Source organism: Phoxinus phoxinus (genome assembly GCF_949152265.1).
Source record: "Phoxinus phoxinus genome assembly, chromosome: 1".
Lineage (NCBI taxonomy): Eukaryota > Metazoa > Chordata > Actinopteri > Cypriniformes > Leuciscidae > Phoxinus > Phoxinus phoxinus.
This window is the reverse complement of record NC_136876.1, coordinates 22,822,576-22,837,463: the sequence shown is the minus strand read 5'-3', so window position 1 is coordinate 22,837,463 and position 14,888 is coordinate 22,822,576. Positions and strand designations below refer to the sequence as shown.

Genomic DNA, 14,888 nt, shown 5'->3' with positions numbered 1-14,888 from the left:
CCATATTATCACCACACAGTGTTTTCCTTAAATTAGAACAGGTTGTGTTTACTTTTTAAACTGACTGATTGTAGGCCTCATTGATCAAAAATGACCATCCATTGAAAATTGATGATGAGAATATAATGAAAATAAAACAAATATTTAGTGTTCAGGAGCATGTTCATGTTCACATATCTACATGTGACACAAACAAACAATTTTGAGTATTACAGGCTTTCTTTTTCACAGAGATGAACTTTAGATCAATGAGGCTCAGAATAAGGCCAAAGATCAATTAGTTAAAAAAAAATTGTCCTAATTGAAAACAAAAACGAAAAACAAGTTGACAAAAAAGATTGAATCCGATATTTTGTGAAATAGCATAACAATCGATTTACAAGCCATTTTTAACAAGGAACACAATAGGTAGAGGGTTCAACACAGCGTAAGGGTTAAAGTCAAAATATGAAAACCTGCTAATATTCAGATTGTAAGCAGGTCCAACTCATGTAAGGTCAGAGGACTCTCAGAACAGGCTGGGCACTTGTGAAGGTGTGGAAGGTGGCTGGAGGCTGGTTGCTTGCCAGGGTGGGCCAAGCTCATGATTGGGTGGGTCAGGCCCGCACAGGCCTCCTGTGAAGCCGAGCCAACTGGAGATGTGGATGTGTTTGCAATTTAGTAAGGCCTGCTTACTAAGAATTATTGTGGATGTTTTAAAGAATTTTAATCATTAAACAAAGTCACACAGCATAACAGACCAAGCACACATAAAATCAAATATTCATTTATACTCAAAGGTATTAAATCTTTGCAATAGTAACCTATATAGCTAACATTCTGTATTTGTAAGCCTATTATATTTACAGGTATGAAATCCCTGAAATTCTCATAAGAAATATAAATGCACATTTTGCATAGGTATCACCTGTTAAAGCAGGATGGGATTTACATTCGAGCTGGTGTGTGGTTGACATGCTTCACACGGGCATAAGTATTTTTTTGCATGATACTCTGAATACAATAAATAAATAAACACCATGATATATAAATCCCAAATGGGGGGGGGGGGGGGGGGGGGGGTGATATGGCAGAACAAAAAAGTCTTATCAGGCACACAAACACACAAAAGTGATAAAAAGTAATGAAAAAGAATATTCTATGAAAAAGTAAGAAAATATTGTGATAAACAACTATGGAATATATATGACCTGTTTATGAATTTTAGGTGTGCATTAATTGCATCCTAACATTTCATAAAAGAAACACTGAGATTTGTTCAGCTAAAATTTGAACGTACAACAGATAAAAATCTAAGCTAAAGATTATCATGTAATGCACACAGTAAGATGCATTCATAGTGGCTTGGATTCAAGAATCAAGAAAGACGTCCAAAGAAAGTTTGGGGGTTATTTTAGTCATCCTCATCATCAAATTTCACGTTTGCATCATCTGCATCCAGCTGTAAAAGGATGAAATATGCAGTCATAAATAAACAGTAGCTAAAAATGAAATGACTGTGATTAATGAAAGCATGGCAACATTCTTGGGATAAATCTTAAAATATTTCTGTCAATCTATTTATTATTATAAATCTCAGTACATTATATTGTAACATGATGGCATATAGGCTATTCAGATAAGTGGCTCTGTTTTTCTATTAAGACATGGTGGGTGAAAAGTGCATTCATGTGCATTTCTTGTGTCTCAGCGCTATAAAAGAGATACTTACACATTTCATTTCCATGACAGTGAAGACGTGACCGGTCATGAACATCCTTAGAGGGATCGTGAGGATCAGGACAAAGGGCAGGGCAAGAGAAAACGCACTAGATTTTACTGCCCACAGAATCACCAAACACATCACTTGGATCAAAGTGTACAGGTGCATACGCGAAGTCGGCACCTAGAGAAACAGAGAGAGAGATCTGTAGTTAGATCGATGGTTGGAGCAATAGATGAGATTACTAGACATGGCCAAACGTATGTGGACACTTCCTTCTAATTATTGGGTTTGATGTTTAGATGTCCACGCTCATACCTAACTAAAGTTTTTAAAATGTAATGTATTCCTGTGATCATCATCATTACTCCAGTTACTACCCTTCAGAAATCATTCTAATATGATCATTTGCTGCTCAAGAAATGTTTCCTATTATTATCAATGATGAAAACAGTTGTGCTGCTAAATATTTTTGTGACTTATTTTTTTCAGGATTCTTTGAGGAATAGAGAGTTAAAAAGAACAGTATTTATTTAATATAGAGATCATTTGTAACATTGACAGTCTTTACTGTAACTTTTGATCAATTTAATGCTTTCTTGCGGATTAAAAGCATTAATTTCTTTCAAAATAAAAGTGGACTGATACTTTTTTACAGCAGTGTACTTTTGCCCATGTGTATATGTGTTCATTAAATAAATCTTACACGGGTGACATATGGAACAGGTGGATGATGCTTTTTCGGCATAATAAGCAGAAGCATACGTTCCCAAAGTTGGATGCCACTCAGGGAAGTGATACCCATATAGAGGAAGATCCCGAACAGAGCCGTCATAGGTATCATCTTCAGGATGGGCTCCATGAGAATCGAGACCCCTGTGGGTGAGAAATTATTACTATTACGTGTATTGTTCAATAACATTTTAATAAGTATTATTATGCCAATTTCTAAATTTTAATATAGCAATAGAAGCAAATTGCTGTTGTTTAAACATTATTTAGTGTCATTGTTTCAGATTAAGGGCTTGGAACTCACCAACCATCACGGCCACCAAAATACCACTGACTCTTTGTTCTAGCACACGTTCAATCTGCGGTCTGGGGCCTTTGGTCATGACAGTCAGGGAGTTGGCGTGGGTGACAGATCTCACTGTAGCAGCACTGAGCCAGGGGACACCAAAGATAGAGCCAACTCCTCCCAAGAACACCAAAATCAGGAGGTCCAGATGGAAACCAGAGCCTTTGACCATTTTTCTCTCAGGCTTACTCACAATCAGCCTGGATGGTTAGGGAAAGTAAGGTGGTAAAGGCAGTGTAGCAACACCAAGGATGACCAAAATCCTTGCATTCATCTTCACTTTGTTACATCTTCTTGCTGTTTACTTTATGTGTCTTCACCCAGTGCTGCTGCTCAATTGAAATGCGTTCTATTCTGAATATCATTATGAGTGAGGAACTCACGTGGTGATCTGGGACTCAAGGAAGATTAGGATGAAGACCAACAAGGCAGGGACAACACAGGCGAACATCAACCAGACAGGGAATGGCTTCTTCTCACCCATTGGGTTGATGAGCCAACCTCTAGCAGACGTGTTAGACACGGTCAGCCCCTTTGGCACCACCAGTTTCTAAAGCAGGAAGTAAATAGAACATGAGACACATTAATGGAACCATCCGTTATATTGGTCAAAATCCCAGAAAGTCTTGATTAAAACAAGTGATTTCATTGTCTTCATTAGCTTATGGGGACTTTTACAGTTTTTCATAATAGCTTTGGCTCAATTCACAAATTCGATTTTTTTTCCTCAAAAATAAATAAATAATAAAATGCAATAATAATAATAATTTAAATGCAAAAGAGTAATTACAACTGTCTACAATTTGCACAACAACTAAAGCGCATGCATGGCTTGCTGATCAAAACTTGATTCTCAGTGAACTTGTCATATGCTTTACAACATTCTGTCATTGTGTGAGCCATCACATGCAAAAGGATTCATTAACTTATCAAAATCTGTCAGACATACGTTTATTCCATAAATATCTATGACATGGAATGTTTGTGATGTCTGCTATAGCTAATGATGACCTGCCAAAGTAATGAAATAGGAATCACAATAGGAATAAGCCAATCAAGTTTGGACGCATATATGTGTTGCAATGTAGTGTATAATGCAACATTATTATATATATATATATATATATATATATATATATATATATATATATATATATATATATATATATATATATATATATATATATATATATTTTTTTTTTTTTTTTTTTTCTCGGAATAACTGTACTTGCCATTTTGGGGGAAATTTCTGTTCTCTATTTATGACTTCAATATAAGAAATGTGGGAAAAAATGGACATGCAAATATGCATTTTCTGTTTCAACACATACAAAAATAAAGCTAGTGCATACATACAAATGTTCATATTCTTTTTCTGCGTACAACAACATTGACTTTTGTTGAAATCTGTATCTAAAGCAGACTGTCAAAATAATAATAATAATAATTTGTATATTATAACAAACATTTCAAGAGTTACTGCCATGGTGAAAAACCATCAAAACATTTTGAGCAGTATGGCTCACATGATGACACTTCTCATTTTGATGGCATTGGCCAATTTACTGAAACCATTATAGGCTTAGAAGCATGAATTAAATGTTGTAGGTGAGTAACTGCATTTTTCAGACATGTTGTGATATTCCATAAACAGTTGTGACAATTGCACTTACAGTTCAGATAATGTAAAAACTACAATAGCAAAACACGTCTCTGAACAATGCAACAGGAAGTGTTTGGCTAACCTGTGTGTAGGCATCGCTGATGCAGATATCCACAGCGATCATGAAGAAGATGGCGATGGGGACACCAAAATCTCCAATCATTCGTCGGAGCTGGTGGTGTACAGTGTTTTATTAGTATGAACTGAAATATAAGCTTTTTGTTTAAAATTGTGTTCTAACCTTCCTTTGCAACACTTCTACCACAGGTAATACATTAAAATGACATAAAAGGTGGATTATTAAATCAATTTAAAGTACATTTAAAGGCTTTATATTAGGTTGGATTGTACAATCTGTAATTAACAAATCAATCTAAATGCCTCTTGATTCTTTTTACCCCCAGAATACACTATTACTGATTAAAATATCATTATTATGTGAAATTTTGAACCTGTTTTCAGCTAAGCAGTATCAGAGTTTAAATGTAAAAAAATACTTACGGGGCCAGGAAGGTAGGTGCTAGTTTTAAACCCACGGAGATACATTGCAATGAAGTAACATCCAAACATAAGGCACATAGACAGCAGGGCGGTGTTGGGATATGCTCTCTCTAATATCTCATGATGTTCGGTAACATTGCTATCAGGATAATCTGTGACGTTGGCGAGCAATTTGACAGGGTTGACGACCAATTTGACAGGGTGGAAGGGGTCATCCGCGGAATCATTCAAGTGATCGTAGTTCAAAATTAAAGGGTGCGCTTTGAAAATCTGAGGAGCAAGAAAACAAAGTATAGAGAAAAAATGTAAAGATTTTAGGACTAATGATATTATGTGATCTAATCAAACGAAGTGTGTGCATTTGAAAGCCTGTACATACCTTGATCAGCTTGGAAAATGTCTCGTAGATGAAAATGAGAGAGATCAAGATGGAGAAGATCTCCTGGGTGAAGCGCGAGATGAAACGAACAAGGAAGCTCCCCTCCACTGCCATGATCACCACCACAATGATGATCAACCACATGCCCACCCAGACACGGCCCACAATGTATTCAAAGCCATTAGACTTGCAGAACTGAATGGGAAAGATGAAAGTGTTTAGATGGATGAGAAAAGTCATACAGGTGGTGATACCTCGTTCAATACCAATTCTCACTGATAAAAGCATCACCTGAAAGAAGGCCTCCTCAAACACCATCAATGGACCGGTAAACCCAATGATGAGAACTGGTTGAGCCGCAAACATGCAAAAGATGACACCCTGCACGCAGGTAGATACCATCATCTCAGAGACCCCCATCATATGCTCCGTCTTATCCGCTAAAATAGAGAAATCGAGAGATTTTAGTTCAACGGATATCCACCCAACAATTAAACATCTCATGTAAACCTCATACAGTCCCAGATGTATATGATTTCTTTCTTCAGATAAGCGCAAATTAATATATTTTTTAGAAAAATAATCCATCTCTGTGGGTTCATATATTGCAAGTGTACAGAACTTCCAAAGTTGACTCTTCAAAACCATACAGTGTGAACACAACGGTAATCCACACGACCACAGTTGATGAATCCATTTCTTCTGAAGCAAAATGATAGGTGTGTATAAGAAAAACTACACACCAAGCAAATCAATTAACTGTGAACAATCGCTTCTGGCCAACTGTCAAACCACGCAAGGTCATGCTTTAAGTAAATGTCAGCATTGTAAAGCACGACATAAGTGCGTCTAAACGTGTTGACGTACCACTTCACGACACTCTCATGAATCCACGTGTGACAGCTGGCCGGAAGCATGCTTTATAAAAGTTTATAAACTGTGTACTTTTCTTACACAGCTATTATTTTGCTAGTGACTCAGATATGGATTATTGTTATAAAAACCTTTGTTTGTGTTCATCTGACGGAAGAAAGCCATATACACCTGAGACTGGGACGGCATGACGGTGAGAAAATGGTAAGTAATTAGATTTTTTGGGTGGAGTATCCCTTTAATGATTTCATCCTGTCTAGGTGCGCAATTCTTGGCCAGGCTAAGATGAAATGTGGACCAGGACCAGCTGCTAAATGAGACTGATTCAGATCTTTCTCAGCGGTGTGATTAGTCGGGGCTTGCAGTGAATGTACTTACCAAGAAGTCCTCCGAAGGTGATGGCAGGAGAAAGGGCAGCGAAGTAGATGAAGATGACAGAAGACAGCACCTGAGGGTCCAGTGCATCTTTGAAGTCACTAAGGTAATGCTTGTAGCGGCGTTTTAGGTCTTTGACCATTCCGCCAAACGGATAGCCGGTACGGGCCAGTGGATCCTCGCGTGGCTTCTCAGGTCCAGTTGAGGCTAAACAAACAATTAAACACAATTCATTGGATGTAATTCCAGATTTAAGACTAGGATGGTCAAGAGATAATAAAACAGAAGGACTGTTCCTTGTAATCATTATTGATTAATCTAAATCGCATATTGATACATGTCTGAAATTTTGTAATTAAACATTAAAGATGTGTACAGAAAAGAATAGAGAAATGTGACATATAAAGAGAACAGAAAGCATGAATATGATTACATTTTACTGATGAAACTAGGCATTGCTACATTACTAAATAAAAATGTGAGTCTATGTTAACTATTTTGCAGGGATGCAGGACCAATATCCTATAACTAAAATTAAATTATTATAATTAAGTCAAATTTTGCTCTTGAGAAGTAAGATGACCAACTCCATAGTGAATCTGCATATGGAATCTACAATCTGTGAATTGTGTTGAATGGAGCTGAAAGTACAATAGTCATATTGGTAGCTCAAAGCATCAACAAATTATTTGATAAACATCAGATTATTCAGATTATTTAATAAACAAAGACACAAGGGGAGCAAAGGAGGTGTAGAGATTTAAATGTCAAATTAAATGAACAAAGTGACGCTTGTATCAATAGCTTATCATTCTATGAAGACTGACCTTTGCCCCCAACCGTGAGTCGGGTGTCATTTGGGCGGACCCTATCACGCAGCATCTTCTTCTGGAAGTTGATGATTGGCTTCAGCATGCTCTCATCCTGGATTTCTGTGGGTGGGATCACAATGCTGCAGTCCATGAAGTCTGCCATGGCATTGGTCAGATCCTTCTCATTTGTGGCCAAGTAAGCCTCCAGAGTGAACACCTGTTTGGAGGTACAGGATGAAGATGAGACATTATATATATATTTATTCGATAACATTTCAGTGCAAAATCCAAAGTTCCTCCGTACCCAATCGGCCATTAGTGCTGCCATGGCCCGGCCACACTCATGATAGTCCATGCCGCTGTGACTGGGGCCCATCAGGAAGAAGACAAAACGAACTGGAACTGGAGCTTCCAGAACCCCTTCCATCACTACTGAATCCCGCAGACGTGCAAACGCCACCACTGGTTTCTGGAGGTTCTCCACCACACCTGAAAAGAGAATGAAGAAACATGAGCATGCAATGTGTGCGGGAAAATAAAGAACAATCATTTCATACAGAATAAAAAAATGAATGTACACTCACCTGATAAAACCACAGAGGCCTCCACACGATCAACCATGTCTCGCTGAGGATGAACAGAACAGTGCAAAAGTCAGTATTTGAAACTAGCAGAGCAACATGTCAATTTTTTGACAAGATTTTAAACGAAGTCCTTCACAATGGGTCTGGAAAACTGGAACGTTCCCTTTTTTTTGAGGCTATGTTGAGTTTTTAATTGTTTGGATGCTAAAACAACAGACATAATCTGATTGAGGGTTGAAAGGACAAAAGGATTTTAACAAGCAGGAAATCCTGGTCTTGTCTCCACCAAAGCTTAAAAATCAGAGGGAAATCTTAAAAATCATTGATCTATATGGACGGATGGATGGATGGATGGATGGACGGACGGACGGACATAGATAGATAGATAGATACAGTAGATAGATACCTGTTTGCTGACTGAGAATGTTTGCAGCTCTATGTCTGCTGAACTAGGGGTTGAAGCAGGCTCTAGTTGACTGTAAAGCAGAAACAATATGAGTCATAAAGTTTATATCCATAGGCAGTCATATAGAGCTGTGACTCATATACCAATTAATATGGATCTCTAAAATAATAATAATAAAAAAACATAACTTTCCTCCACATACACAATCACAAAGCTGCAGAGATAATGAGGAGCCTTACGTGCGCTTGCGTTGCAGAATGGTCACAAGAGCATCACGGTCTGTGGGCCGGATCTCTTTTTTGAGCAGAAGCTGTTCCACCATCTTCTGACCAATGCTTGATAAGCTGCTGTCATCAACATCAAGCAGCACCGCCCCTGGTTACAGTCATTGTAAACATTAAAAAAACAACACAGAACCAACGTGAATATTCAGTTATATTCAGCAGTTCCAGGGTCCACTAGGGGCCCCATGCAAACTTCTAATGCATGCTACAGACTTCAGCAATCCAATAAGATCATTACAAATGTAATCACTCTACAACATGGATCTAATAAACTTGTGCACGAGATGTATGTAGACTGTACGATGATGACACCTATTGAATCTTAGTTAGAATAGAAGAATAAAATGTCATCAGCATGCACTAGTGGTAAACAAATATGGATCGCACTTTGGCAATTGTGGTTTTTATGTGTGCTGAAAAAAAGAGAAAGAAGTGAAAGAGAATATGGACACGGTCATGGCTAGGTAAAAGATGCCAACTTGGCGCGCCAATTTTACAAATGAAGCTTGAGGTAAGTAGTTTCACGTTTTAGCTCAACGTTGATCAATATGCCATTTCATGTTACATTTTTATTGGCTAGTCAGTAGACGTAGGTCGTAGCAGCAAACACAATGTGAGATGATCATGTTAAATTCCTGAAACTGTCAGAAAATGGTCGCAGTCTATCTTTGGCCGCAAGACCGTGACAACGGCCGTCTTTGACCCTTTCTCACTGTATGATGTAGGACCACCTTTTGGAGCCACGATTGGTCATCTTTCATCTGTGACTGCCCAAAATCATACAATGTGTACTGGGCATTAGGGAACCTCAAGATGTCTTAAAATTAGGGCTGTCAAAAGATTAATCGCGATTAATCGTATCCAAAATAAAAGTTTGTGTTTACATAATATACGTGTGTGTACTGTGTATAATTATTTATATATATAAAAACACACACAATCATGTATACATTTAAGAAAAATTGGTTATATTTATATATCAAATATTTACATATAATATAAATTATATAAATGTATATACAATATATAAATGCAAATATTTCTTAAATATATACATGAATTTGTGTGTATTTATACATAATAATTATACACAGTACACACACATATATTATGCAAACACAAACTTTTATTTTGGATGCGATTAATCGCGATTAATCTTTTGACAGCCCTACTTAAAATGATTTAAAATAAGACAAAACATGCTTTAAAATAACCTAAAACAACTAACAAGAATCTATTTTTTTCTTATTTTAATTAAATGACAAACTTTTGAAATTCTAAAATTAAATAATTTACATTTTTATTTTAGTTATTTTAGTTACTTATTTTAATCTATGGATGTACATTTGTTTAAAAAAAGTATGTGTGTGTGTGTGTGTGTGTGGGGGGTCCTTCAAATATTGTTGGGGACTTATTGTGATATGTCTGCTTTATAATCTGACAAGTGTGATGTCAGCATAACAACTTTGAAAGAGAGATTTGATTTGGTTGGTGTGTTTTTCATGATTTAGTCACTGAATTAGCATGCTCTACTTGACATATGGGCCTTTGTTAGAAGTATATTTAGCTGTTTATGCGGGTGCCACAAGTTATGCATTCCCTGCAGAGTTTAGCTCCAACCCTAATTAAACACACCTGATCCTGTTAATAAAGATCTTCAGGATTACTAGAAATTTCCAGGGAGCTGGTTGGAGCTAAACTCTGCAGGACACTGGCCCTCCAGGAACTAAGTTTGAGACCACTGGTCTAAAGGTTAAAGGAAACATGTCACTTGGTGTCTCACCTGTGCTCATGACCTTGCGGAGTTGAATGAGACTTTTGAAGGTGAGATAGGAAATGTGGGCCTGGCTCCACTGTCCCGTGGCAGGGCTTAAGTTCTCCTCATAACCCACCCAGCGTCCCATTTCCTGCCACAGCTCCCCACGAAGCTCATTCAGCTCAACGTATGCCTGAGGTGGACAAACAGAGTGTTTCATTAAGTGTTTTAAAAAGAAGTAAAATATATGTAAGTAAGTAATTCATCTGTTTGTGTGTTTCACCTCTGCATCTCCTCTCTTAATGGCATTGGTGTTGGTATTTCGAGCGGCTGAAAAGGGAGATGGAAAAAATGAGTATCGAACCAGGAAGATATAAGGTTTGTGTTTTTATATATATGCATGTGTAAGGCAAACACACCCTCTAAGTCTCTAGAGAAGGTGTAGGTCTGATGCTGCAGCTCTTCCTGCTGCCTCATCTGCTCTAAGTCATAGCTGCCTTTGTGTCCCCCGGGTGTCCTATAGAGGGCGACAGAGAGCACATACTACAACACACACCAGGGCAAAGACCCGACTGTCACAGCTCCGCACACTCACCAGATCTTATGCACCATAGGCCAAGCTGAGCTCCACCGTCTTATAAACCGACTCAAGCCATCCCTGATACAAGAAACATAAACCTCACTCTGTCTAGCCCTCGCACTGCCCCGCTCGGCCACAAGGGCGCGACATTTTACAAATTTACTCTCTGTAGTCCTAATGTGTAGTGTGTAGTCTTTTTTTTTTTTTTTGAGACAGGGCACAATAAGCCACCCACATTCATCACTACCTATGAAATTCAACGTGAACGCCTATCAAATAATAATTTTTAATAATAATCCGAGATTTAAATGATTAGTAGATTTTTTTTTTTCAGATGTCTGATTAGCTTCTCTCAAAAATAAACTACTATGTAAACACAATAACTGACTGATAATTAAATAAAGAGTAGATTCTATTTTGTTAAAACATATCTGTACATATCTGTTTTGCATTGCACGATTGTTTTGATGACAGTTATTCATTTTCAATATCGTAATGTGGAAAACCTTATTCTCATTTTTGAAAACTGATTTTTATTTACTTATTTAAACTGGAAAGTATTTTACATCATGTTGTACTTCCTTTAAAATATGCTCATTTGAATATATAAAAAAGAATATTCTAATAAAAAACAATAATCACATTTTCTGGATGCCCTATGAGCATGACAGTTTGGAGCTGCTAATCGTGATAAAAATGTGACAAACCCCAATGGTCCTAAAAACAGGCTTGATTTCATTTGTGTAAACATTTTACGATGTAACCTGACCAGGACAGGATTATCTGATGCAAATACAGTGAATCAGAAACAACTATATTTGCATTTCTATCAATGTGTGTTATTGTGTATGATACTCACAAAGTTAATGGAGATGCTAGAGGTGACTCACTGTCCTCATAGGACATGTCATTGTCCTATAGAGAGAGAGAGAGAGAGAGAGAGAGAGAGAGAGAGAGAGAGAGACAGACACTGTTTTACAACACTTTATGGCATAGCCTTTAAATGTAAAAATTCATTGTACATCCACTACTTAATTTGCTATGAGATGCTTTCCTCACCCCTTCAAACGATATGGCTTCCATCATCGAGACTGTCTTCAAAGTCTCACACATAACCTTCATTCACACAGAGAAACAAAATAACACAGTAAGACTGTAAGACCTGCACACCTGCTAGAGGCAGTGGTTATCGTTCATTCATGTATTCCCCTTTATTAAAGTGTTATCATTTCAACACACTGTTCTTGAGAGCTAGAATGAGTTTTACCTGTAAACTCATGCCTCATACTCACTTTACTTACAATTTGCATAACATTTTTACAGTATATTTGTAATAGCACATATCAAATATTCATGAAATTATTTAGTTTTAATGTTCTGTATGTCTTTGACTAGTTCTTTTAAAAGCAAACACTGAGGATCAGATCCGAACTCGGTTTTCAAGTCTTTCAGAGGCTCAAAAACGGAGGCTCACCCCTAACTAGCACAAGGGCGTGTAAGAGCCACAAACAGACAATCATCTGAAGACTGAACTTCTATCGTGTGATAAGGACTCTTCTGTTCCTCATGGACAGAGGCAGATAGGGCGCAGCAGAGGGGTTTGGTGAAGCCCTCTCAGCTACTTCAACAGATAGTAGACACACATGTATTCCCCATTTTAAAATAAAAATAGATTTATCAACATTTTCTAGAACCTCGGATTTGTGTCTACTATCTGTTGAAGTACACTGTAAAAAAAGGTTTACCTCTCCAAGTCAAAATATTCTAGTGACTGGTCACATCTACATTTTTAAATTGGCCCAAGTGAAATTCTGTAAAATAAATTGAATTAATTGTTGCAATAGTCTGTTAACATTGGCTCAATGGGAAATAATATGTCAGACTAATTGAAAAATGTAGATGTTATCAGTCACTAGAAAGTTTTGACTTGGGGATGCAATTTTTTTTACAGTGCCTGAGAGGGCTTCACTAAACCCCTCTGCTGCGCCCTATCTGCCTCTGTCCATGAGGAACAGAAGAGTCCTTATCACACGATAGAAGTTCAGTCTTCAGATGATTGTCTGTTTGTGGCTCTTACACGCCCTTGTGCTAGTTGAGCCTCGTTGGATTTATCAATGTTAAAAATGGATTTAACGTTGATAAATCCATTTTTATTTTAAAATGGGGAATACATTTGTGTCTACTACCTGTTGAAGCCCTCTCAGCTACTTCAACAGATAGTAGTCACAAATGTATTCCCCATTTTAAAATAAAAATGGATTTATCAACGCTTTCTAGAACCGATTTGTGCTAAACGTTGTGAGTGAGAATGAACCTAGTGGAGGGAGAAGAGAATATGAAGACCTCCGATGCAAAAGCCTCTAAAAGCCTCTGTCAAAAATTAGATAATAATATTGAGTGAATGCTCTCAGCACATAGTATACTTTCAATTCAAACTCACTAAATCCCAGCCTCAGCCCATTCAGAAAAACCGGTTGGGTAGAAACCTCCGGGAGCCTGATACAATTTTTAATGTTAAACAAAAACTTTAGACAGACTTAGAGGCTTTTGCATCTGAAGTCTTCATATGTTTCCTAAAATAGTTGATTAGAGTTTATTTCAGCTAATTAGTTAAATATGCCAATGTGAGCCTCAGTAGGTTAATTACAGAGACATATACAACAAATACAATCATAAACAGAATGAAATACTTCCCATTCAACAAAATTCACAAGAATGCATTTTTATGCTTATTTTCAGTAAGATGAACATTTCACCATCTTTAGATTTGCAAACAAATTTGTACAAGTGTAAAGTTTTAGCAACTCTTTTAAATATACTGGAAGAATTGCTTGCAAAAAATTATATGACCAATAAGTTATGACAACATGTTTTTACATTGTTTTAACTCATCAAAATTTAAGCAATTTTTTACTTTATTTTATAAGTTCTCCAAGATTCAGCTCATTTGTTTAAGTCAGTTTAATGTAATTTAAGTTAACTTCAGCATCCAAGTTACTTGTACTTTATTTTAGGCAGCACGTTTTTTTTTTTTTGCATGTGTTATACATTCACAGTCTGCCGAGTATGAAAGCTCATTTTCAGGCTCAGTCTTTTGAGATAGTTAGAAAACAGCTCTATAATTAGTAGAGACAATATATATCTGATAAAAAAAGTTTAATGGTTCTTCCAGCAACACATGACTGATAATTTACTGCTGCAAGCAAGTTACAATGAGATCTGTACTGCTCTTAAAATGACCTTTAGCAGGTGTCCCCCTGTCAGCAAGTGACCACTGTCTCATTCTAGCCCTCCCAGACCTTCTCAAAAACACTTAATCTGACTGTTTAACAGAGCACAACACCCTTACCTGAGTCCAGGTGGTCCTGGCGGGTCTGTGCTGGGTGTCCGCGTCTACACTTTGAGCGCCCAAGTCAAGACTGACCTCTGACCAGCATCAAAACGCATGGGTGGGGGTGGAGGGGTAATGGAAAAAGAGAGAAAGACGTAAAGTCACGTAGTGCGGGGCAACCCGAAAAGCAACAGCATGCGTAGAGCACCCAGGGGTGGGAAGGAGTGATAAGACCCCCATAATCAGAGAAATAGCCTTATCGATGGGGGCCACCTTACAGCAGGAATACCCCAACCCTAATACCACTCCCAAAAACAGTGAGAGGGAGAGAACATAAGACAGAGAACGAGTTTGAGGCCTATAGTTTAACAATCATTGTACAGACTCAGATAGGCTACCTGTCCTAAATTAATTCTGCATCTTTATTTGACTGTTTCAAAATGCATGGGCTCGCTCATGCGAACTGTGCACTTTATTGCTAGCTGCCAAGGTAAGAAGTTATCTGCAAAAAAACAACAACATAAATATAAAATATAAATGACCCAATGCTCAAGCCACTCCCAG

The 14,888-nt window shown here is 37.4% G+C and overlaps 1 protein-coding gene across 1 annotated transcript; it reads right to left on the bottom strand.

The window, feature by feature from the left end:
• Positions 1-691: 691 nt before the first annotated feature.
• On the bottom strand, positions 692-14,462 carry slc4a1a (solute carrier family 4 member 1a (Diego blood group)). The gene is made up of 21 exons (XM_079619128.1): positions 14,343-14,462; positions 12,053-12,109; positions 11,853-11,908; positions 10,833-10,930; positions 10,697-10,743; positions 10,441-10,606; positions 8,613-8,748; positions 8,374-8,443; positions 7,968-8,010; positions 7,688-7,872; positions 7,399-7,600; positions 6,575-6,778; positions 5,615-5,763; positions 5,324-5,518; positions 4,945-5,214; positions 4,526-4,615; positions 3,164-3,330; positions 2,739-2,980; positions 2,409-2,578; positions 1,712-1,885; positions 692-1,441 (listed from the first exon to the last, which is right to left on the bottom strand). The coding sequence occupies exons 2-21, from the start codon at positions 12,104-12,106 to the stop codon at positions 1,394-1,396; spliced, it is 2,766 nt and encodes a 921-aa protein (XP_079475254.1). The 5' UTR covers positions 12,107-12,109; positions 14,343-14,462; the 3' UTR covers positions 692-1,393.
• Positions 14,463-14,888: the final 426 nt, after the last annotated feature.